The 26,269-nt window shown below is 45.2% G+C and overlaps 1 protein-coding gene across 2 annotated transcripts in view; it reads left to right on the top strand.

Moving 5' to 3' along the window:
* Nucleotides 1-20,615, top strand: part of timm50 (translocase of inner mitochondrial membrane 50 homolog (S. cerevisiae)) — a 21,246-nt gene extending 631 nt beyond the window's left edge. For both annotated transcript variants that reach the window (XM_069534860.1, XM_069534861.1), the window contains exons 2-11: nt 896-1,052; nt 3,074-3,105; nt 6,523-6,544; nt 13,723-13,781; nt 14,402-14,521; nt 15,759-15,863; nt 16,191-16,289; nt 18,748-18,904; nt 19,150-19,256; nt 19,353-20,615. In XM_069534860.1, the coding sequence (XP_069390961.1) occupies nt 896-1,052; nt 3,074-3,105; nt 6,523-6,544; nt 13,723-13,781; nt 14,402-14,521; nt 15,759-15,863; nt 16,191-16,289; nt 18,748-18,904; nt 19,150-19,256; nt 19,353-19,451 (957 nt within the window). In that variant the 3' untranslated portion in view covers nt 19,452-20,615. The remainder of the gene's footprint in view (nt 1-895; nt 1,053-3,073; nt 3,106-6,522; nt 6,545-13,722; nt 13,782-14,401; nt 14,522-15,758; nt 15,864-16,190; nt 16,290-18,747; nt 18,905-19,149; nt 19,257-19,352) is intronic.
* The last annotated feature ends 5,654 nt before the right edge of the window (nt 20,616-26,269 follow it).

The raw sequence follows: 26,269 nt of genomic DNA, 5'->3' as shown, positions 1-26,269 counted from the left end.
CATGCCACAGACACACACACACACACACACACACACACAAACACTAGTTTTATTCACTCTGAGAAACGGTCAGTATCTGCCCCGCCCCGGCGGCTCACCGCAGTCTGCAGAATGAATGAACCTGACATTAGCTAACAGGCTAACTGGCTAGTGTTAGCATGGGGGGGGGGGGGGGGGGGGGGGGGGGGGTGTTAGCTCGTGTTGCTCCAGGGACACGTTACTTTCTGTGTTTTCAGCTAACAGTGAACTGACGTGTGTGTGTGTGTGTGTGTGTGTGTGTGTGTGTGAGAGATGACAGGAGACACACGGTTAGCATTAGCTCAGTTAGCATCAGCTCAGTCCTTCACAGTGATGATGTTGTGTATCAGCTGCTCACATCTACACACTCACCAGACCGTGTGCGCTCGTTTTAACTACAGGAGCTGTCACAGCCAAGGTTTGTTTGATTTGAAGGTCATCACACACCCGCCCCCTTCATGTCCTCCCCCATCACTTCAACCTTCCCCACACACACACACACACACACACACACTCTCACACACTCACACACACTCACACACACACAGTATGTCTTCTTCTTTTTCACTAAATGTTTGTCAAAGGTGGTTTCTGTCATTTCAGGTAGTTTTTAATCACACTGTTGTTCAAGTGTTCATGTTTCTGATCATCAGTTTTGTATTAGTTAGTTATTTGATGACGGGATAATAGAAATGTAATGACTCCGTCTCTACATGACCTTGTTCGGTAAAAACAGGATTTAGTTGGATATCAGACGTGTTCACTGATGACACCGCGTGTGACTTTGAAATGAGAGTCACCCACGAGTAGATGAGAGGTGAAAGGAGCAGGAGGTGAAACTAGAAACGTCAGTTAATCTTGTTTTGTTCCTGTGCAGGGTCAGCCTCCTCCTGAGGGAGCAGAGACCGAGAAGGAGGGAGAAAAGGCAGAGGACAAGAAGCAGAAGGAAAACACGGCCTACGCCAAGAAGATGGTGCTTCGGTTGGCGGGACTAATGGGACTGGGCGGAGCGGTCGGCATCGTCTACATATTCGGTAAGTGTGTTAACGTCGGCACATGACCACAGAGCCTTTTGATAATCTGTCTATAGGTTCATTTTAAATTGTATTTACTGCACTCAATCATGACATATATATTATCTCCAGGCTCATTACATAGACGGTTAGAAAGTCCTTAGAAATTATAGAGAAACCAGAAGTTGCCACAATGAGCAGCTCTGACGACTGAGAGAGAAACTCATTAACTGGAAGACAGAACCAGATTCAACATGGACGACATCAGACTCGACCATTTGGGGGAGAGAGAGAGAGAGAGACATTATCTTTTGGTTTCTGACTGAGCTATCTCCCCTTGTTGTCTCCATTGGTGTGTGGGTGGGTGGGTGTGTGTGATGTGTTTTAAACAGTGGGTGTGATTGGTTTATCGCCCTCTGCTTCCTGTTTGGAGGGACAGCCCACAGAGGGGCGGGTCTAGTGGCTGTCAGTCGGAGCTGAGCAGCCTGAGATGTATTTGATCGACTGAAGTTTGAAGCAGCCGGTTCGCAGTTTTCCGTCAGAGACGGTAAAAAGATCCGGTTAGAAAAGAGTGAAGCTCGTGTGACTTTAGATTTTGAACTTTTCCTCGAGGCGGTGGAGCCACGAGGTCATCAGATCCTCACAGGAGCTCAGAGGCTGGTCACCTTCACCAGCGAGCAAACACATCTGTCAGGTTCATGACGTCACTGGTTCTTTTTTTATTTTTGACCCTGAAGCCACGGATTGATTTTCCTGCGTTCGTCCTCGTTTACTCGGAGTGATCTCTGAATATATTGGATTAAAACTGTCTATGCTGATGCATCGGGCAGTGTTGGTTATTTCTCCCATCCTAACTTGCATCTACGCTGTCTGCGGAGGAGTGTACGATGGCCTGAAACACATCGGAGATTTACTTTTTTACTTTTCCCGGGTTTTTTTCCCTGTTTCTCTGTCTTGGAATATTTCTTCTCCACATCTGGATTACTAATTGGAATATTCGCTTGATAATGTGGGATTTAATCTGGTCTCATGTCATGTGGAGTAATCTGAGTTCCTGTGGAGAATAAGATGCTGTGGAAGAACATACATCTTCACATGTTGTCTGGTTTTACAGCAAATAGGTTTGAAATATTGCCTTTCATATTTGTTTGACGTGCGGAAAAGGTGATAATTACACTTGACGCTGTGCTGAGGTTGAGACGTGATTCTCTTCTGTGATGAAACTTTAGAAAATCAGTGAATCTTACAAACAAGAGAAGCTGGAAACATGTTCTGGTGTTTGTCACGTCTTATTTTGAAGACAGATCCTCAAAGGTCAAGTCAAGTGTAAATATCCAATGTTCCAAAACCCCAAACTATATTTCTTTACAATATTAAAATAACACAGAAAACAGTAGATCCACACATTTGCTGAATCCGGTAAAACCTCTCATTTGACAGGTGTTCCTATTATTTTGTCCATCCCATTGAAATCAGTGTCAATCAGGCTCAAGACACAGTTTATGGAAATGTACAAAATGTGACTCTGAACGTGAAGCATAGAACAATTAAATAATAAAGTTTAAAAAGAGAAGGAAATAAAACCAACATTTCATCTCTTTATATCTTTGACTGGCCGAGTGTCAGTATTATATCATATGATATAATATGATATATCAGAGGGTGAAGTAACAGTATAGAATGATCCTGCCTGTAGACACACTGAGGGTTTGTAAACTTTAGATTTAATTAATGCATCAATTCATTTCTCTCCTCTGCTGCAGGAAAACTGTAAACGAATCAGTTTAACTTCTGAAAAAGTTCAGTTTTCTATTAAATTCATAAGATTCTTTTCTGTTTTTGTGTCAAAACATTTTCTTTTCTTGTTTTTAGCCTGATGTTCTCATTAAACCGATAATTGTAACTCAGTTGTCAGCAGCTTTCGGTCCTTTGTCCATTGTGGTTGAAACAAATTAAATCTTAATATTGTCGTTGGATGTTTAAATCAGAGACTTTTTTCTCCACAGACGTGATTTAACTGTTTCCTTTTTGTCTTTATTCAGGCTCCAACTCGGTGGACGAACAAGGACACATGGTAAGTTTTATTTACCGTGACACACACACACACACACACACACACACATACACACACACACACACACACACACACACACACACACACACACACACACACACACACACACACACACACACACACACACACACACACACACACACACACACACACACACACACACACACACACACTCTCTCTCTCTCTCAGGTGGGTGTGAGCTTGTGTCTGTTCGGTGAAGACGCATTCACTCGTCTATTCAGGCTCACATGGAACGTTCACACATGAATGTCGACCACAGCCGAGGGAGCGGTCAGCTTCGGCACACTTTGGCACAGTGCCGTTAATTTCCGTCTGCCTTTTTTTAATGTTGCTTTCCCTTTGATGTTTGGTGGTGCAGCGTTCCTGTCACACGTTAGAGATCCTCTTCCTGTTGTACGGGACTCTAAAGGGCACACTTCACAGCTCTGTGTGACATGTGTCCGTCTCACGGAGGTGTAAACCTGGACAGACGGGGCGTTTCTCTACAGACTGTCATGCAGATGACTGAGGTGTGGGAGAGGAAGGGAGCACACTTATCTCACCTTCAGCACGCCCCCTCTCCCCCACTGTCCCGCTGTAACAGGAAGAGTGAGGTGGCGGAGCGGCACACTCGACAGGTACCTGTCAGGTCGTCTTCGTCTGAGCTGTGACTTTGGGAGAGTCAGGAACATCAAACAGCGTGTTCTAATGACCATCACTTCCAGTCCTCAAGTACCAGTAAATAACAGCTCCCGCGGCTCTAAGCTGGTCTGTGCAGGTCGGAGGCGTTCACAACAACAGCATCGTAATGTCTTGCATTCTTGTTTCCTGTGGAGTTTTAATGGCGTTAACAAATGTATTCATTTATAAATCCATGTTAATGCTTTGCCCATTTGAGAGTTAAATATTCGTACATTTACGTTGTAACTCAGACCGACGTGGCCTGAGTGATGGGAGCTTGGGACGCATTCAAGATAAGATAATCCTTCGTTAGTCTCACCCCGGGGACATTAGCTCTGCTTTGAGATGTTCTACGTTCAGACCTGAACTTGGCGATGACCATTTGTGATGGGATCCCTCAGGACGGAGGTCAATACCACGTCTGAACAGGGCCTGTGAAGTCCTGGTCTCATCTGTCGTGCGCTCGGCTCTCGGACTGTTGGAGGTGTTGCTGTGGGAAGTCGAGCCACTTCAAAGGGGCACACTTCTATCACATTAGGATCCTTTTGTCGGTACCAAAGAGCCAAACGACCGCGGACAGCTTCCTGCCAAGTGCCCTTGTCTGTGGGTCTTTGAAGCTGTCACTGTGGGAAAGTGGAGTCACGGGGGACAAATTCTTTTTATTGTCTTTACTCGACCTCCTGCAACAAAGGTGGAAGAATAATGTGTCTGGATCAATAACTTCACGTTACCTACTCGTGTTGAACAGGAAATATTCACCAACAGGAGGGTTGTTTTTCTTCCCAGTTCTTTAAGTTCTCAAAGAAAAGGTCAACACTTGTGACTTAGAGCCCTCAGTCATCATCTGAGTCACCACACTCATGTGATCATACTTCATCAGGTAGTTGCTTTAACACCAACCGAAACAGTCACCAAACTGTAAAACAGTCTCACTGCTCTGCCTGGTTTGTTATTGAGCAGTTTTTAATTTTAGTTCTCACCACCTTCATCGTGTCTGGGGTCAAATCTCAGCAGTTCTTGAGGAGGTGAAGATGTGGGAATGATGGCGTCTTCAGTTCACTTCCTCACAGCTTCAAAGAGCACACTTCTCTCACCTGCACATCCTGTCAGCTTCCCCTGGACGACACACTTCCTCATGTTGGTGAGACGTCGTCGTGTGCCACTTGTCAGAGCCTTCAGAGGGGCACACTTATCTCACCTCCTCGTCTCCAGGGGACATTTGCTGAGCAGGACTGTGGACATGCGGCGTGTGTTTCCGCTGTCTGGGAAACATAAGCTGCTTTCAGACCTGCACTGAACTCTGGGTATTCACCTGATGTGTTGTGGATGGGCTGTACATGAGAACACACATTTCAGAGTCAGCATTGTACAGCACGTTTCTAACACATGACGGACGTGAAAGTGGAAGAACACAAATATCTCAGGATGAAGAAGAGGAGCCGATCACGTAGAAGTGTGGATGAGCTGTGAACAACAACACTGATCTTCCCACAGACACGTTCTGTAGTTAGTGTTTCACATGTGAAGCAGGAGATTGAGGAACATCAGTTCACGTCTGAAAGAATCTTGTGCTTTGTTGTGTGGGAACCTGTTCCTGTCCTGCTCCCAGGCTGCGCAGCCCTGCAGCCACACTGAGGTGTCGATGAGGTTTTAATGGCTGTTTTCACACCTCGATACACAACCAGCAGCAGCTGAGCTCTTCCCCCGACATCAGGCCTCCTGTCAGTGTCTGGTCTTCTCAGACGACCTCTTTCCTCCTGGTTCCTCTGGAAACCTTTTGATTTCTGATTACATGAGACGTGATTCTGCTGAGACGTCACCAGCTTAGACTTGATTGTCTTTCCTGATGGAAGTGAATATCACACATGATATGAACTTCTGTTCAAGGACCATGAAAGAGTCCAATGAGACTTTCTGTTTTTTACAGTTTCTGGTTGTGTTTTCTGGAGCGTTTTATCGGTGGTCCAGGTTTTTACGCATGTGGTGGGAACTTAAACCTTTTACTTCAGTCACGATATTCTTTGGAAAGTCCCTGTTAGGTAATTCATTAAACTTTAAGGTGACGACATGTTTTAAGGTTGAGTTAAGGTTAAATTTAGGTTAAGGGTAACAAGTAGTAGTTGGTCAAAGTGAGCAGGAGCCGAGGGGTCAGAGGTCACAGTCTGTGTGTCTCTGTGGACTCCTGAGGTTTATGTGGGGCTGTCCAGAGCAGACAGGGTGTTATACCCAGTTTGACCACCTGGTGGAGTCCTTCACCACAGCTCCTGATCCTCCGGACTAGTCCTCCTCTGTCTTCTTCCTTCTTCCTCTTTCACCTGCATGTTTTTCTTTTTTCTTCCTTTTTGTCTTCTTGACCTCGTCTCCATCTTTCTGTTCCTTCTCATCTTCATCTTCCGTCTCTTACAAAATGTTCCTGTTGCTTCATTCACATTTTCCATCTCCAGCTCTTTCACATCAGGTCCGTACTTCAGATTTTGGCTGAATGTGAGAATTTCCACGTCATGATTTTACACACATAAATACCAGGGATCAAACATGTGACATCTATTTCTCACACACTGTATTTCTAACATATTGTGAATCTTCCCTGACGTCAGTTTAAGAGACGACCGTTAATAACTTGTTGTGTCGTCACCACAAACGTGAGCCCCTCGTCACATCTGTCGTGTTGAGACGTGTAATTATCAGTGTGCAGAGATTTTAATCATTTGTCTTTTTCTCTCTTGTCTCTGACAGATTCCAGATGAGTTCGACAGAGGTGAGTTTGAATACACTTTAATCACTGCGTGTGTGTGTGTGTGCGTGTTTGCGTGCAAGAGCAGAACCTGCTTTTATATTCATAACTCTGTTTTCAGGCCTTTTAAAAACCAGGCAGTCACGCTCAGACCTGAATGAAGTCAAATCTGACGTTTTCTACAGAACCTGGTTGAGCAGGTTTTCATCGTGTGTGTGGCTGATTATGGAGGGGAACCAACAGTTAGCTAGCCACACAGGCTTTAGTGACATGATCCTCTGACAGATCATCGGACCAGCTCACTAAAGTTCAGGTTGGAAATTAAGGCTCCTCATTTCAAGTGAATCAGCCATAGAACCCGACCAATAGGAATCTTTTACCCAAATATATAGAACTTGAATGGAAACATCAATTCACGTCTTTTCTACATTGTTTATTCTGTAGAATCAAAGTTTTCACATCAGCTAATGTAATAAGTGGGTTGATGTAGTTAAGTTACTGTAGTTACATCATGTTTTTAACGTTATGTGTTCGGACGTCACATGCTTCACATGGATCTGCTGCGATTAGCCGTATCCCTCCTCTAGAGTCCGTCCATTATAAAATATCCCCCAGGGTCCAGTTTGTCCTCATCTGACCACAAACCTCAGTCTCCTTATCCCTTTCTCTGTCTCTATCTTTATTACTGTGTCTTCTCTGTCTGTCCATCTGTCATCATCTTCTGCTGTCGGAATCAAACATGTCCACTGCTCATGAAGCAAATGTGTTGTTTACAGCCGGCGGCTTGTTTTTTTGATCGAGGTTAAAATATGAAATTGAGGAAAAAGTGAATGATGTCTGGTCAGGACCTACAGATGGAGGTGGTCTGCTGTGTGGATGGATGGAGGGATGGATTGATGGATGGATTGATTGGTTGATTGATTGGTTGATTGATTGATGGACAGAAGGAGAGATGTTCAGGCACAACAGCGCCTGAGGGACACAAAACTGTTGATGAAGGGATTATTAGTATCCGCCCCCGATCAGAATTCGTTTAAGTGGCGAGTTCTGTCCCGACACATCGACCTGACGTTCAGCTCACAGCTGTTCTTCACACCTGGTGTAAGGACTGCTTCTCAGCCTTCGTCCACACTCACGCGTTTTAATTTGTGTTTGACCGTAGAAAGGAAATGGGGAGAGCGACTCGCAAGCAAAGAGTCGGAAATGCACAGAAAATTCCTAGCAAGCGAGTGGGCGTGTTGATCATGACATCATCACATATTGATTTCACAGAAAGGTGATAAATGATATCAGGAATGATTACACAGCATTTAGATCTAAATGCTTTCCCATCAGCCCCTCCAGAGTAATAAGGGCCAATCATGACCTTAGGGACCTCTTAGAGCCCTCAGGGACCGAGGCCAAATCATCCCTGATGAGTTTAGGGACTGGGGTAAAAGTTCATGATCCCTCGGGGAGGAGAGAGCATAAGCATCTTCATCTCCTGTATCCTCCTCGTCTTCCTTCTCCTCCTACTTTCTCATCCTCATCTTTTCTTCTTGCATCCTCTCCTGCCTCTTCCTCTAGTATCCTCTCCTCCACCCTTTCCTCTCCCCTGCCCTCCCCCGTCCTCTGGGAGCAGCAGAAGGTGAGTGGAGTGACAGACAGATGAATGGACGTATAAATGGGTCTTGTGGGACGTATTTGGCTAGAGACTCTGTTTGGGTTTGAAGCGGCGGCATTCATGTGCATGATGCAGAGGAGCGTCGGGTACCATGGCAACCAGGAGACCTGACACCTTGTGCGCACACACACACACACACACACACACACACACACACACACACACACACACACACACACACACACACACACACACAATGTATTCCCCCTGGATGACTAGCGTTTTCCTAATTTAACTCATAAAAAAATGTTTGTAAAGTTGCTGTTCATCTTTATATACAGTCGTACACACACACACACACACACACACACACACACACACACACACACACACACAGGCAGCGCTGCCGTTTGTCACCCGTAGAGAAAACAAATGATAGACAGAGGAGGGAGGGATGGAAGGATGGAAGGATGGAGGGAAATGTTGTTGTGCAGCAGATGCTGGTCCTGACCGCAGCTTTTGTTTGGGACGGAGGCCCCTACATCCATCTCTCTCTTTATCCTCCTTCCTCTCCTTTCATCCCCAATTTCCACCTTTTCTTCCTCCTCATTCTCTTCTTTTTTTCTCTGTCACTCCTTTCATTAGTCCTCCTAGTCTGTCCATCCTTTATTTTCTCCCTTGTCTCCCCCATTTTGGCTTCCCTCCTCACCTCTCTCCATCTTTCCTTCTCTGTTGTTGTTGCTTCACTCCCTCCTTTTTTACATCCTCTTTTTTCTCAACCCTTCACTCCTCACTTTAACCTCTTCTTTTCTTCCTGCTATTATCCTGCTCGTCCTTTTTATCATTTTTGTCTCTTTCTCCTCCACTCACTTCTTCTTTCATCCATCCCTTTACCCTACACTCTTACCACCCTGCCCTTCTCCCCTCTACTCTTCTCATAACAGACTTTCCCTCTCTTTATCTTTTCTCTTATTATGGTCCCTCCCTCCCTCCTCCCTTTCTTCCCTCCCTCCTGTCCTCCCTCCACCTTTGGCCAACTTGTTTTCTCCTCTGCCGTCTCTCTTTTCTTTTTGTATTCATCATTAACTGCTCAATTCTGCTTTAATGGGGGAAGAATATCCCATGATACAATGGGACTGAAATTACCAGTGCTGCTCCCTTTACAGAAGTAATTTGACGATCGGTTCAAGATGGTGTTATTTTTTTCTCCACCCTCATCATCTGCTTCTGCTTCATTCAGCAGCTGTGATTCCTCTTCACATGATTGTTGATAAGAAAACACATTAAATTAGGTCTTATCTGACAAAAGATGCTTACGGACATGAATTGTTCGACTCCACCCCTTGCCTGAATTTTCCCGATATTGTCCAGCCGGCACATCCTGCCCCCTGCAGGAAGCTTCTTACTTCAAACGAGGTCAGCAGCGTTTCCTAAAGTCTCTGTTTTTGAGGCTGGAAAAGTGAAGTTGTGTTTTATTAATGTGGATGTAGCCCAAATAGTCTGTAGCTGCCTTCATACCTGCACAGAACTCTGGAGGATCTCCTGAAATTATCCAGAGGGGCTGTCTCTGAGAATCAAACGCCAGAGTCCGTTGCTGCAGGATTTCTGTGTAGAGGGCGTATTGATGACGTTTCTAACGAAGGATGCAAATCTGAAGTGTCTCAGGATGAAGAGTTTTTCATGTGTGAAAGACAAACTCCTGGGAAAGTCCGGCTCCTTCGTCTGATCTTTGTCTGTAGTTCTTACTTCATCGTCTCCGACTGCGCTGAAGCTTCAGTATCGTCACTCGGCTGTAAAATGACTTTGTAGTAAATGTAAACATCATTAAACTTAATGTTCACTGTTCTGTCAAAACGAGCTGCAGAGAACATGTATTATTTTTAAGTGGTTAACTCATGGAAATTCTCGTCAGTTAGTGGTAAATAGTTGATAATGAACATCCTCAGTGTTTCCTGCAGCAACAAACAGCTGTTTTCGAGCTCTATAAAGCCACAGCAGAGCCGGCTCTCACACTCGCAGTGTGATAACCTCAGGCTGGATGAGTTTGTTTTGCCTTAGCGTCACCCTGGCACATCAGTTTCAGTGCAGGAGCGAAGTTGTGCGGCCCACCCAGGCCGTTTCAGAGGAAAACACAAACAGCCCCAGTTTGACAGCTCGACGGAGAAGGCCTCTCACACAAAGAGCCGACATTGACTATGAAAGGAAGACCGTTAGACTGGGAGAGGAGATGAAAGAAGGGAAACAAGAGAGGAGAAGAAAGAAGAGGAGGTGGCCTCTTCTTCAATTCTGGGGAATTATCTGGATTAAAAACAGGAATTCCAGTTATTTTACGTCCAAACAAACATGATGACGTGATTTTGGTGCAAAGGATTTTTCAAAAGAGCATCGGATCCTCCTCTCTCTGTCAGTGGCTCTTAAATAAAGTTAAGACACAAACAAAACTGGAGCATCACCACTGTACGGCCCTGGTCACCAAAGTTGATGGGATTCATCCTCTGGGGGAAAATGATGCATCTTCCAGATGTTGAGATGTATTGATGTGTGTGAAATACGACCTGCTGCTGCCGATATGACGGCTCCTCAAACACGAAGCAAAAACAGCTCAGTTGCCTCCTGGTGGCCGACAGCTGAATGAGTAATAAATCCTGCTTCCTCCGTGTTAGCAAATTGGACATGAACCAAACAAAAAAAAGCAAAGAGATTTTTGTTCAGATTTCTAATAAGTTTGGTTTTAATCGGTTACTTGATGAGATAAAAAGGGGATGAGACGTCATGATTGACAGCTGAGACTGACATGCGATTGGTCAGGAGAATGTATTAGCGGTACCTGGGTACCTCAGCTCCGTCCCCTCCATTGCGCTCGCTCATCAGCCCAAGAGGGCAGCGTTCATATTCAGGATAGTTTTGCTTATTTTGTTAATAGTGGGAGGAAGTGGAGACACGTTGTCCATCTTTATAAACTTGGTGTCTACAGTAGCCCTAATGTCGAAGTCAGGATCATCCAAAACTTAAGGGCTCAGCCGCTGGGCACCAAGAGTATCTGAAGCAAGCGGAGTCGCTCAGATTTTTCCATCTGGACCAAAGCGTGGGACCAGTTGAGTGACAGAGCAACGCCACTAAATATGGACACGTCAGTGACTTCCTCCTCGCCGACAGGGTGAAAAATATTCCTCCTCCTCTTTGTCCTTTTCCAATCATCCTCTGTTCTCCATTACATCAGCATCACCCCTCCTCCGCACCCAGCGTCCCTTGATTAACATGCTAACATAAAGCAGTAAAGCTCCAAGAGGCCGGAGTTTACAGTGAATTTTAGAGAAGCTAAAGGGCGTAGTTAAAACCCTCTTATAAAAGTACTGGAAAACACGGCCTCTCCGGCTTATTGCTTTTATAAAATAGTTACTACATGTACCTGGCAGTGTTTCATCAAACGAACGCACGGCAACAAACAGAAACGACCTCTGCCAGGGATTGTAGATATATGACACACAGACGTTTCTGATCTGTGCCGCAGAAATGTTCCTACAGTGTTTACATCGGTGCTGCCTGTGATGTCATTTCCTGTTAGAAGGTTATGTAAGTCAATAAAGCAAAATAAATGATTAAAGAGCTGTAATTTTATTTTATTTAATCTATGACGAGGAATTATTTAATTTATCTTAATAAATTAAATAATTCATTAGCATTCGGTCACGGGCCGCCATCAGGATGTCGGTTTTCACGGTGGTGTACGTTGCCTGGACGACAGCTGCTTTACTGGTGACCTATTTGGTACCAATAGCTATATACTTCAATTAACTAGTGAAAGGTGGATGTGATGAGTCATGACAGTGGTGTTTGAGCAGCAGGGCAACAGAACGCAGCAGGTTCCACGTCCGCTCCGACATAAACCCCCGCAGGCTCGCCTCCACTCTCTTCTTGTTTTTTGTTCTGTTTTGTTTGGCGCAGTAATAGTAATGTAAAGCCGTCACAGGTGCGTGTTTATAGAGCTGAATTTACTACGCCTGAAAAACGCGTAGTAAATTCAGCCGGCTTGGTTTTAGGGTTCAGGTGTAGGAGTTCATTCAGACAAATTAAACTTAAACAGATGTATATGTTTATATTTAGATAACACATCAATTGACAGTTTTGAGTAATGTATAGAAAGAAGTTTAATCAAATTAATTTGAGTTAAAAATACAAAGACAAAAACAATTCTAATGATGACTCACCACAGTTTACAGGTTTGTGTACATGAGACGATTAATGGTGACCACCAGAGAAACTTGAATAACTGCCCCCGTCTTTAACCCACTGAAGACGTCCAGCAGGTTCAATAAAAACAACATTTACAACATACATTCTTTTTGTAGCAGTAAGTCCAGACGGCTGTCTTCTATCTCATCGATCATGACGGCGTTATTATGTTTCATGTGCTAGTTGATGAAAAACATGTTAAGAGATATGCATCATCTGAAGATTCTCCAGGAAATGTCATCACAGGAAGTAAGACTCCCAAAGTAGACACTGGAGGAACACAGACGTTAACGCACTGACGAGTGTGATTCTTAATTCAAACCCTTAAATTCACCCTCCATCATTTCTACCCCTGAAAAAACACTCATACAGTATAAACACCCCCACACATGTGAGAGTGAATGCACCCATCACAGCGTCGTCTCAGCAGGCCTGTGGCAGATGGCTTCTGCTTCCTGCTTCAGCACGCTGCTATGAACTTTGGGGAATTGAGTCCCCTGGGAGCAGAGCGTGCTAGCTTTAGCGTTTGTTCAGCGGTGGGGAGGATAGTGAGGCACGTGCCTGGTGTGTTTGTATCTTGCTACTCTGCTCCTTTTTGCAGTAATGAGCCCGCGGCCCCATGGGAAACGAAGTCTGTGTGATTATTAGTCATCAGCATGTTGACAGCTGGAGGAGTCGTCATTAGCAACACTGGCTGGCTTATCAGCAGCAGCATCATCAGCAGGTTGGGTACCGCCCTCATTGATCCACTGTGATCACTGCTCAGATCATAACTGAGCCGAGCCTCTGGGTCGTCACAAGGCTCAGATCAATAACGCCAGTGATTCGACCGTGTATCGAGATGGACGACACGTCTCCGCTTCCTCCCACTATCCAGGAATGATGCCAAAATATCTTGGATAGCTGCCATCTTTACGCTTTCGACGTCATTTGCAGTTGGAGCTTGTGCAGCCGTGGTATCGAAGTCTCAGCTGTCAATCATCTCAGCCTGTTTTTATATCATTAAATAACTAATAAAATATTCATAAGTTACTATAAGATAATATCTTTTATGACCTGTACCGCAGCTGTTCACCAGGGGGCGATCAAGGTGATTTGGCTTCACTTTTAAGTAACTGTCATGTCCTCCATCAGCTTAGAAAAACATTTTCAACTTGGGACAACTGGGAGTTGTAGTCTTTAGTGTTTTTAATTCAGCTGAGCTTCAGTTTCCTTTATTTCTCTTTGAACCGGTGTTTCACTTCTTCACTTTGTTTCAGCTTGTAGATGAGTTTTCAGGTTTGAAAACATGAATGAACGTGTGAGTTCAATGGAATCATGTTTCTTCCTGAAAGGTCTGAAGGTCTTTTCTTGTTTCTTCTTTCAGACCCTCCGGTCGTGCAGCAGCTGAAAAGAACCTTCAAATACTTTCAGGACTACAGACAGGTGGGTGGAGTCGGACGTCCTGAACTTCAAGCTGCAGTCAAACTCTTCTCTGCTCATAAAAGCTTTTCTGCTGTTTCCCGTCTTAAAATAAGGGTTTTTTCTGTGTTTAGAGACTATCAATATTATTTTCTGGATGGGAATCGTTTCGGTTTTAAAACCTCACCATGGGTATGAATGTAGCCTGTGACTCTTCTTCTTAGTTTGACCTCAGTTTCCAGAATGAATAATAATAGCTGCAATAGATTCAGCGGTGGTTTCCAGGTACTACTCTAATTTCTGTGAGGATTTCGATTTATAGTTTGGATTTTTCTCAAAGGTTTCTTAGAACCGGTTCCAGCAGTGGTTTCAGTATCGCTGATGTAGACCAGTGTAAAAAGGGGCATATCCGATCTTCCTTTTCGGGGTTTACAGAGTGGTACTAAGAGCTCATTTAGTTATTTACAAGCTTAATAAAACGTTTGCAAGCTGGATTTTCCCTCATGAAGACGGAACTTCCACAATTTTCTTAGAGTTGCCGACTTCCTCCTCTGACTATAAAAGGTTGTGAAATATGTTCAGGGTTAATAAGCTGTGTTTGTATTTGTTCGCACGTGTGTGTGTGTGTGTGTGTGTGTCTTCAGATGATCATCGAGCCGACAAGTCCGAAGCTGCTGCCCGACCCTCTGAAGGAGCCGTACTACCAACCTCCGTACACTCTGGTGCTGGAGCTCACCGACGTCCTGCTGCACCCGGAGTGGTCGGTACGTGTCTTCACTCTCAGCAGTGATGGAGGTTGTTGCTGGAGGGACATTGAGGTTTCGCATATTTAAAGATGGTGAAACTTCTGTTCAAACCAAAACCTGACGACTTGTATCGTCACTCATTTGATTTTGAAGAAGTCTGAAACGAGAAGCCTGAAACTCCGGGGACTTAAAATACTTAAACTGGCAGCAACGGTATTAATGATTGAACTCTCTAGTTAAACATGTGCCGTTCGTTGAGTCTGACGCTCACCACATGTAAGAACTTCTAAACCAAACAATCAGAACGGAGCAATAAATCCAAATTGAACTTTAACTTTGTCCGTTTACACACTTTCAGCTCTGATGTGGAATAAAATGTTCCTCATGAGAGAGCGTAAAGCTAAATATAAAATGTGTGATCAGGGTTGATATTGATTTACAATATTCCATATGCGTAGATAATAATTGTTTAAGTGGTAAAGGACGAGGTGAATGGTTTTATGGGACAGGTGGAAGATTTGGCATGTGTGTTGGAGGTGTGTCCCAACACCTGTCGACTTGTTGACTGACTCTCCCCTTTTTACACACACACACACACACACACACACACACACGCATGCTGCAGACTTACCTGACAGGTGTGCAGCAGCTGTAACTCGACACCCGCTGCCTGTTAAAGAAGACAAACACAAAGAAGTTCGCTGCCCCACCACTTGAACTTTCCTTCCTGTGTCACACACACACACACTCGGACCACACACAAACATTAACTTCTCCAACTGTCTACAACATTTTATAGCTGCAGATTATCTGAGGAGTAACTGAACACACACACACACACACACACACACACACACACACACACACAGTCCGACCCTCAGGCTGTCCATGTTGTGTGCGTTTAACTCAAGCAGCAGCAAACAGGAGCCGACCTGAGTGGAAAGGGTTGTGACCCCTGAGCGTCTGAGCGTAAAGAAACAACGGCTGCTCAGTTGCTACAGTTTCACACAAACACTCACACACTCACTCACACACTCACACACTCACTCACACACTCACTCACTCACACACTCACAGGCCTCTAACATCAGGCTGTGGTCGCAGTGTTCGTCTGACATGAAGGTTGAGCCACTTTCTTCAAACTGTTGTTCCACCTCCAATGATTCAAAGTTAAATCTCCGTCACTCTGTCACAACCTGGCCGATGATAACTTCCTGTTTGACCTTCTGAGTGGTTTGTGTTGATCTGTTTCCAGTTGTCGACAGGTTGGCGGTTTAAGAAACGTCCGGGCATCGACTACCTCTTCCAGCAGCTGGCGCCGCTTTACGAGATCGTCATCTTCACTGCAGAGACCGGCATGGTGAGGGAGGCTCGCACACAAACGCTCGCTCGCTCGCCAGCCTGCGTTTATCACTGAATAAGATCTGTGTGACAACTTGTTTACCGTCGTCTGAAAACCACAAACGTAGTGTGTTGAGTTCACAGATGAGACAACGGGTCAACTCTGTGTGTTTGTGGTTTTCAGATGACTGTAAACAAGGCGTCGCACAAACACACAATAGCAACGTAACATTTTATTTATTGATGAAACTGATGTTTAGTAAAAAAAAAGGGGAGAAAATTGATTGAAATTAAATTCACGTGATTCCTGTTGCTGATTATTTTCTCTCTGTGTGTGTGTGTTCAGACAGCGTATCCTCTCATCGACAGCATTGATCCTCAGGGTTTCGTGATGTATCGTCTCTTCAGAGATGCAACACACTACATGGAGGGACATCATGTCAAGGTGCGTGTGTGTGTGTAGTTAAAGTAATTAACGTTAACTCAAACAAACCAGTTGCACAGGAACGAGTGACGTGATCCTGTGATATCTAAAGAAACTGTTTCCTGTTGCTCGCTGAGAGCCGCTGTCGTGTTTATAAGACCAGAGGTTAGCATGCTAACTTCAGAAGATGCTAAGAAGTGGCAGAGATATAAAAAAACTTTGGGGGTTGCTGAATTAACAGATGCTAAAGTAAATCTTCAATACTTATATTTTTTATATTTAAAGTTGTGTCTGAAGTCGTTTATTTTCCGCATCATTCATGTTTTCCTCGTTACTATGACGTGGAGTCCGTGGAGTTTGTGGAGTCCGTGGAGTTTGTGGAGTCCGTGGAGTTTGTGGAGTTTGTGGAGTTTGTGGAGTTTGTGGAGTTTGTGGAGTTTGTGCAGAGAGGAACTGGGTGAAACACCTGTACACCGTCACTGAGGCTGGTCGGAGCTGCGTCACCCCCTGTGTCTGCGCTCTGTAGCTGCCTTCTGCCGCCGCCATTGATTTCTCCCCCTCACCACAATAGACGTCCCTCCTCCCCCCTGCATTCCCTCCCTCCTCTCCCCCTGTCTCCCTCTCAGCGCTCATTAACCTTCTGCCTCCTCCTCTCTCTCCTCTTATCCCACCTCCCCTGTCCTTCCTTCCTTCTCCCCTCTCTCATTTCTAATACTTCTTCCTCAGTGCCCCCCCCCCCCCCCCCCCCTTCTGTCTCCCTCCAACTGTCGTCTCTCCTCCCTTTTTTTATTGAGGAGCAGTCTGGAGGTTACAAGGAGCAGGTTAACCTACTTCCCAGAAAGAAGACACACTTATCCTCTCATCTCCATATCAGCACGACAGAGCTGAATGCAACAGATGCTAAGAGAGAGTTCCTCCTGCTCCATATGCTGAGGGAGAGTTAGGAACGCTGCATATGTGCAGAGAAAGTTATTAAGTGATGCATGACATTAAGACTGTTCTTTACGTGCGTCTGACGATGTGCATTTTCTGCCGTCTGGTTGTAATAGAAACACAAAATAATCCACTTTAATACACAGTAAATATATATATTTTATGTGTGTGTGAAAAAAATCTCACATTATTCAACAAATGAACATTTAGACGACTCAGCTGGTCTGAAGTTGAGTCAACACGTACTTTTAAACGAAACCTTGCTTTAAAAAAAGGCGACTGACTTTCGTGTTGACGGTAGACAAATTATTTTTAGTTTGTTTCTGATCTCGTTCAGCGTCACAAAAACTCCAGAACACAGAGTGAGTCAGACGCAGAAAGCAGCAGGAGTTCTGCAGGTTCTGTGAGAACTAATGTCTGAGTCAGTGTCTCTGGACATGTTCTGGTAAAATGTGTGGAAACTTCCCAGTGAGCGAGTGGACGTGTCTCTGAGGTTTCTAACATGTGACTGACGTGAAACTGGAAGAACACCAACATCTCAGGATGAAGAAGAGGAGCCGTACATGTAGAAGATGAAGACGTCAGCTTGGAAAGACGAGGAGGTTCCAGAGAAGCTTGTTTGGTTTTCAACCGTCTGATATTTGAAAAGAAATGTCGCCCGGATCCCAAACAGATAAAAGTTTGAGTTTGATAACATTAATTCCTCGTAAGCCTCGGCCCCTTCCTCTCTCTCTTCTAAAACCTGAGCACCACCCAGCTATTGTCTGCTGCCCTGCATCTGAGAGAAACGGATCAGACGTCTTATTGTTTGTTGGCTGCTGCCGGGAGAAGGAACGCAACACGACAACACAACAGTTGGATTAACTGTCTTCTTTAAACTTGGTTGTTTACGTTCTGTCCTGCTGTCGGCTGGGTTTCCTCATCACAAGCTTTATGTTTGTGTTATTTAGAATAATTAGATTTGATGAACCGACAGGTTTGAAGATAAATTAATTCAAATCATGTTAAAAGTGTGTGTGTGTGTGTGTGTGTGTGTGTGTGTGTGTGTGTGTGTGTGTGTGTGTGTGTGTGTGTGTGTGTGTGTGTGTGTGTGTGTGTGTGTGTGTTGAAGTTTTATTCAACGCTGAAGGAAGACAGATGCCTTTTATTCATTGGCTGTGAGGAGGATGGACAAATGTGTCCACTGGGGTTTACACACACACACACACACACAGGTTGTGGGGGGCAGGGCACCAGATGAGCTGGTGATAGAGACAACAAGGAGCGTCCCTCTCCATCTGTCTCACACACACACACACACTAATGTTCCCCAGCTGGGGACTAGAGAAAGTGTGTGTGTTTAAATGTGAGTGAATATTAATGATCGTCTTAATGAAGTAGTTAATTTGATCCTCTGAGCGCTCGATGTCGATGTCGTGCTGGAGGAGGAGACACGACGGACGATTAAACTCAACCAACCACAAAGTGTCTCCACATATTGTGTGTGATTTTTTTTATTTTTATTTTTTCCAGATTGTGTCTCATGCGTTTGTTTTGTTTTCCTCAGGACGTGTCGTGTCTCAACCGGGACACCAGCAAGGTGATCGTGGTGGACTGTAAGCGGGAGGCGTTCAGCTTGCAGCCCTTCAACGGAATGGCCCTGAAGAAATGGGACGGGAACTCGGAGGATCGGACGCTCTACGACCTCGCCAACTTTCTCAAGAGTGAGTCGCACAGCGAGACATTCAGGCGCCCGTCCTCGCCGTGTGTTGCTGCCTCTGCGACCGTCACTGGCCGGAGACATTATGTCAGGGTTGTCCGTATGTCTCTCCTTATGTCCCAGGAACGCAATACCTGAAGAATACCTTGACACACACACACACACACACACACACTTTGACACCAGCTGTAATAACAATGACTTCCTCGTTGGTTTGTGGTGACGTTTCCTCGTCTCTCGTCCTCGCAGCCATCGCTCTGAGCGGAGTGGACGACGTTCGTTCGGTGCTGGAGAACTATGCGCTGGAGGACGACCCCATCGAGGCCTTCAAACGCAGACAGGCTCAGCTGGCGCAGGTAGGAGGAGAAATGAAACGCACCCCGCCCCGGGGCTGTCTGCCTCCATGTTGTGTGATGCGTGTGATCTGATTGGTCGCTCTGTGTATGTGTCAGGAGGAGGAGCAGCGTCTGGCCGAACTCTCCCAGCAGAAGAAACAGGGACTCTCTCTCGGCTCCATCGCTTCCCGGTTCTGGCGCTCCAAACAGCAGTGAGCCCCGCCCCCTCGCACCAATCACAGTTCGGCTCTCTGCCAGCGTCAAGGTGAGGGGAGAGGCCGGAGAAGAGGAGGCGGGGTGGGTCTGCGGACTGTAGCTGGGCGCCCTCCGCTGTCGCAAGCAACAGCGGGCGTGTCTGCAGTGCTGAAATGGAGCAAGGACATTGGCCGTGGTGCGCACCGATGAGGGAGGAGCTTATTTTGTTAATTATTTTCTTGGTGGCAGGGCGTCAGTGGCGCCCTCCCTTGGTCATCGTGGCGTGCTGATGCATCTCAGGCCGCCGAAGCTCCAGGTCCTGTTGAAACTGTTGTTGGTCGGAGGCAGATCTGAGATCAGCACTGCTCTCGCCACGCCCGCTGTGGACGGCGCCGCCCATCACAGGATGTGACATCAGCAGGTCGCACCGAACCACACCCTCACAACGTCTGTTTTATTCCTCTGTGTCTCAGACGCTGCCGCAGACTTTGTTCATCCATGAAAATTGTTTCTAGAAAAATAAATGTAAATATCACAGTTTTCTGAAAGAGTTTATTCACTGTGTCGAACGGGCGGAGCTCCCGGTGGATGGGCGGAGCTCCCGGTGGACGGGCGGAGCTCCGTTTGGCATGTGGACATTTTGAAGACTGGAACGGCAGCTGAGCCAGCGGGCGGAGGGACGACGGACGAACTGAAGCAAAAGTTTAACTTATTATTTTTACCTTTCGCCCAAACTCTGACAAACGTTTGACCAGCGATGTCTCGTCCCTCGTCAGCTCCGACTGAAGACGTTTAAAAACACCTCACTAACGTAAAGTTCCATCTGAATAAAACTTGTCGTTACCCGTCGTTCGGTCGCAGGAGGAAGTAGATCCTGTTTCTGGACTATTTTCAGCGGCGGATTAATCCACATCAGGTGTCGTGAGCGTCCAGACGAGTGTTTTAGCTCCGTATCAGAAATAATCTCCGTCCACACTAACACACCTGAAAACATGTCACATGACCATTCACGTCCGCTGGTCGTGTGGTGTAAACAGGAAGTAGATCGTCTTTATTTACCCTCACAAAGCGATGGGAGGCGGCTGGTGAACTGATCCCACGTCGCCATCGAGCCGACGCCCTCGAGTTGGAAGCTGTGATTGGTTGAATTCGTTCGGACGATCGCACCAAGCGGTGAAACATCGCGTTTCTTCGAAAGCTGCGTGAACGACACTTGTCGTTAGTTGTCAGTGTTCGATAGCCGGGTCACGTGACAGAAGACGAAGAAATCAGGAACCAATCAGAACGAGAGCGTCTGCGTCATCGTTTACAAACGTCTCCGTTTCTGTCCAACCTCTGATTTAGAGGCTGGACATCTGGACGCCAGGCGTAACCATAGCGACGGTGAGGACTGAAACACGTGGACGGAGACGTCAGCGCGTGTTTGTTGTTCTTCTCTCTGAAATGAGACGTGTCCGGAGCGAACGACCAACCAGTTCAGTAACCGTGACGACTCCGAGGCTCAGCTGCCGTTCTGCTCCGAGTGTTTGTGGAAGAATCGACTTGATCAATAAAGGAAACTAATCATGACGTTGATTCTTGTTGAGTTTGTTCTGAACTTCAGATTCTTCTCGTTTGAAACGAGACGTTTTCTTCAACAGAAATGTTTTTATAAACTTTCCCCATCAATCTTTCAATCTGTGGATTTCTCCTCATTTCTTTAAACTCAACCAGATTTTAAATTAGTTTATAAGTAATCGATTACTTGAGCCTGTTTGATTTTAACTGCTCTCTTGTTAAAAAATCAACTACATGTGTATTTAACCTGCGTCTTCACGGGGACGGTTTAATTTCTGTTCCTCTGCAGTCGAAGGGAACATGTGTCGTCCTGCTGTCCTGAGGATTTTCAGGACAACGTACAGGAGAACAGAGTTGAAACCTGAGTCATCCTCAGGAATCCTCACACTCTTGGATTTAAAGCAGAAACCCTGCAGAGCCTCCGGCCTGTAAATCTGTTTTTCTTTTCTCCTCTCTGCTGGACTCCTGCTTCACAACCGCCCGTCTTTTAATCTGGGAGACAGTGTCGGGACAATTACCACCTCGGAAACACAGAGGTCGTCTCGCCTGGCTCCGCGAGACCGGCGAGGTAACGAGTCCGAGTCCAGAGGGAATGATGGGAAACAGGAATCTTCTGTTGGTGCAGATGTACGAACTCCAGCAGCGGGGGAGTTCGTACATCTTCGTAGTTTTTAGTTTCTCAAATATAGAAACTAAAAAGAATGAAAGAGTTTGAGAAAGATTAAAGTCTTATTGGATAAAAACCAGAATCAATATATTTCATCAATATAAATTAATGTATTTAATATTTAAATCATATATTTAATTTTAACAAAATATGTCAGAGTTTTCATCATTTAGGTCAAAATGTGTAGAATTATCTAAGAACTTTTGTTTCACATTAAATCTCATTTTGATTTGGTGAAAGATTATTTTTAATTAATCCCCAAAGTTTTGATTTATTTCAATTTACATCCAAATATGTTATTTCAAACGTCTCAACTGCTCTAACTCGAACCATGATTTTGATGTTGGTCTTAATTTTGACTTTCGATCTCATAAATTCGAGTTATGTTCAAAAAAATGATTTTAAGTTAATGCAAATTTTGAATTGTGTAATTTAAAATTTTTGACTTTGAGTCTCAGTTCCGACTGTAGATTCTAACATTAGTTTCAGCTTCACCTTGAGTTATAGAATCTCTCGACATAAAGTATTTTTATCTGGTATTGATTATTAACATCAGACTCACCACAGGGGGCCGCTGACCTGCTCTCACACACCTCTGGTTTTTTATTGGGGGCCAAATAAAAACCAATTCGATCCAGTGAATGAATAAATGTGTAAAAACAGAACCCTGAAGAATCCAGAGCCAAATAAAAAGAGAATGGAGTGAAAACACTAAAGATTTGTGCCAAACTGCGTATTGGAAATATATTGAAGACGATAAAACTTTACGAGCTCATAAAGTGTTTTTTGGAACCAAAGCAAAGACGAGGCTGGTTTTTCTTCTTGTTTCAGTGATGAAGGTTCGGAGATTTTAAACAAACGTCTTACGTTGTGACGATGAACGGATCAGACTGTGAAACCCTGAAGAACTCAGAGGTTTTCATCTCCTGGAGGATCAAGGATGAAAAGCTGCTGTTTGTAGTTTCACCGTCTTTAAAATCCTCTTTTCACAGATTAGACTCAAAGAAAAACCTCATCAGTGAAACGAGATTCTCCTTCAGACAAACAGAGTCAAGTATAAAAACGTGGAGACGGACTCATGACGATTGTGAGGAAGTTAAATTAACAATCATCTGAAGAATCACGAAGCTGCTTCTGATTCTTCACTCGGATGTTTTGATCTTTAGTTTTAAATTATTTCTGTTTGATTTGATTGTTTTCACATATTTGTGATATTTTACAAATCTCTGGAGTTAGTGAAGCTGTGTGTGTGTGTGTGTGTGTGTGTGTGTGTGTGTGTGTGTGTGTGTGTGTGTGTGTGTGTGTGTGTGTGTGTGTTCATCTTCATCTTCATCTTCATCTCTACAGTTTGTTCACTGTTAGAACCTTTGACAGACAAATGGTTGAGGCTCCACAAAGCTGCAGAGTTCCCAGGTTCACACCTCCAGAGCTGTGTGTGTGTGTGTGTGTGTGTGTGTGTGTGTGTGTGTGTGTGTGTGTGTGTGTGTGTGTGTGTGTGTGTGTGTGTGTGTGTGTGTGTGTGTGTGTGTGTGTGTGTGTGTATCCTTCATCTCTATCAGACATGTTCTCATGTACAAATACTTTAAACATAAAGTTCCAAACTGTTTCTTCTACACACACACACATGTTGCTTGATGTTTATTTCATATTATTTTATTTTGAAACATAAAAACATTAATGAAAGTGTTTGATCTTTTTAAAAACACAATAAAGTTCAGAAAAACTTTTGAAAATGTTTTGATCTGTGTCTCTTCAGAATGATGATGGACAGGTGAGGTGGACATGTGTGTGATGGACAGGTGAGGTGGACATGTGTATTAATGTTCGTCACAGTTTGTGAAGTTATGATGTTATGCCACCCCCCCCCCCCCCACACACACACACACACACTCCTCCATGAAGACGCGTTTGTCGTTTGTCTCACGCAGGTGTCAGTCCTGACGCCTCTCTCTCTCTCGCTCTCTCTCTCTCTCTCTTCATTCATGAGCTCTCTCACACCTCAGCAGACGTTCCCACGCGCACAACCCCCCCCCCCCCCCCCCCCGGGGGCTGCACGCGCCGTGTGTTCTCTCACCTCAACAAAAGCTCGTGCCACCTCCTCAGACCGTTTGGGCGCGTGTGAGGACAAAAGGTATGGGGGGGGGGGATTCATTAAAACTTGGCTGCGCGCGTTGACATGCGCGTGACAGAACCGATGTGACTGGCGTGTTGGTCCCTGATAAGAATCGTCGTGCACGGGGCACGCGCACCTGCCCGAGGAGCGCGTGGCGTGGGGGGGGGGGGGGTAAAGAGAGATCGATCTGCAGATGGCGCGGATCGAACAACGATGCGTCCTGTGTGCACGCGACCCGTGAACTCTCCAGGGACGATGCGCGTGCTGGGCAGGTATTATTCGGGGGGGGGGAGGGGGGATTATAACTTTAGTGCGAAAATGTTTGAATTGTTGTCACGATCTTTGTAACACACACACAGAGACACACGCACACACACAGAGTCACAGACACACACACACAGAGACACAGACACACACACACACACACTCACACAGACACACACACACAGAGACACACAGTCACACACACAGAGTCACACACACAGACACACACACTCACAGAGTCACACACACACACACACACTCACACAGACACACACACACACACACACAGAGACACACAGTCACACACACAGAGTCACACACACAGACACACACACTCACACAGTCACACACACACACAGAGACACACACACACACAGAGTCACAGACACACACAGACACACACATACACACACACACCGTGTCTGGACACAAACACCGGGACAATGACGCTTGTTGTGTGTGTGTGTGCAGATGAAGCGTGCCGTGGGTGTGGCTTGTATTGGGTGGGGGGGTGAGCGGAGGCACGCGCTGTCCTCATTATAGTGACAATAGAGGGCGAGGCCAAACATATAGATAAATAAATACCCCCCCCCCCCCCCACACACACACACACACACACACACACACACCTGTTTTACCTGTGAAGTGTCACGTGACTCACTTGTATCATGAAACTTTATTAAAACTGAGGAACATAGACAGGTGTGTGTGTGTGTGTGTGTGTGTGTGTGTGTGAGGTCATCGACATTGAGGACTCAAACTTTTGTTCCACTTCAAACATGAAGGTTCGAATCCTCTCATGGTCACATGATCAGTGTTCAGCCTCTGTGTGACGTCACAGAGAAGAGTCTGATGATGAATATTTTTTTACTCGTAATTAAAAATGCTCCTGTTTGTGAGTGACGTCAGAGCCTGCAGGTGTGTGTGTGTGTGTGGGGGGGGTATGGTATATGATAATACCTCCACACACACACACACACACACACACACACACACACACACACAGTTTATCTGACTTTTCCAGATCGAATTGCTCTCTCTCCTTGAAGAGCATTAATTGTTCCTGCCTGTGTGTGTGTGTGTGTGTGTGTGTGTGTGTGTGTGTGTGTGTGTGTGTGTGTGTGTGTGTGTACTGTAAGGTAGGCGTGTTCACAGGGAAAATGAAAGTGTAGATTTTAAAATAAATTCCTGTCACATGTAAAAACACAAAACAATTTAAAGTTTTAATCAATTATTTGATTTCGTTAATATCTAGTGATAATTAGAGTTTCTACTGTAAAGATTTTATTCACTGTAAAGATTTTATTCACTGTAAAGATTCTATTCACTGTAAAGGTTCTAGAGGTTGACTCTTTGTGTTCACATTCACACTGTGGGGATTTTATTTTGATGTTTGCATGTAAAGTTTGTTTATTTCTGACTTTTCTGATTCTCCTCTGTTTTCAACATTTCAACTTCATCTCATCTCTTGAACCTTTAGAGCTGCAGCCACTTTGGCTTCTTACGTTTTATTTGACGTCATCTCATCAATGTGAATCTGTCGACTGTTTACGTTTTGTTGCTTTCTGTTTTCTTTCTGTTTGTTTTTAAATTTCCGTCTGTGTGTGTGTGTGTGAGTGTGTGAGTGTGTGTGTGTGTGTGTGTGTGTGTGTGAGTGTGTGAGTGAGTGAGTGAGTGAGTGAGTGAGTGAGTGAGTGAGTGAGTGTGTGAGTGTGTGTGTGTGTGTGTGTGAGTGAGTGAGTGAGTGAGTGAGTGAGTGTGTGTGTGTGAGTGAGTGAGTGTGTGTGTGTGTGTGTGTGTGTGTCTGAGTGTGTGTGTGTGTGTGTGTTGAAATTATTTCCTTTCATTTATTGCATGAACGTGTGAACGCGAGTAAAAGAGTAAAAGAACATTTGTCTCCTGACAGTTTGTTCTATTGCCCCGCTGTGATCCCCCCCCCCCCCCCCCCCCCGCACTGTAAAAACGAGCTCCGGACTTTACATGAAACTGAACCGTGCGTCACGTGTTGAAGTCTTTTCAGGCGCGTGCTCATTTCTGTCGTTAGTTTTTTTTTTTTTTAATTTAAAGTTTCGGTTTAAAATTTAAATGAACCTGGTTCAGTCAGAACGTGGCGCGTGCAGCGGCGGGTGGGGAGGGAGGGGGAGGCTTCTTCAGGTGAAATTTTTTTTTACAGCGTCCTCCCCCCCCCTCCCCCCCACTCTCCGCGGTATAAAGAGGAGCTCGAGCTGCTGCAGCTTC

Source organism: Paralichthys olivaceus, chromosome 11 (assembly GCF_024713975.1).
Source record: "Paralichthys olivaceus isolate ysfri-2021 chromosome 11, ASM2471397v2, whole genome shotgun sequence".
NCBI classification, from domain to species: Eukaryota; Metazoa; Chordata; class Actinopteri; order Pleuronectiformes; family Paralichthyidae; genus Paralichthys; species Paralichthys olivaceus.
This window is presented reverse-complemented; position numbering and strand designations above follow the sequence as displayed.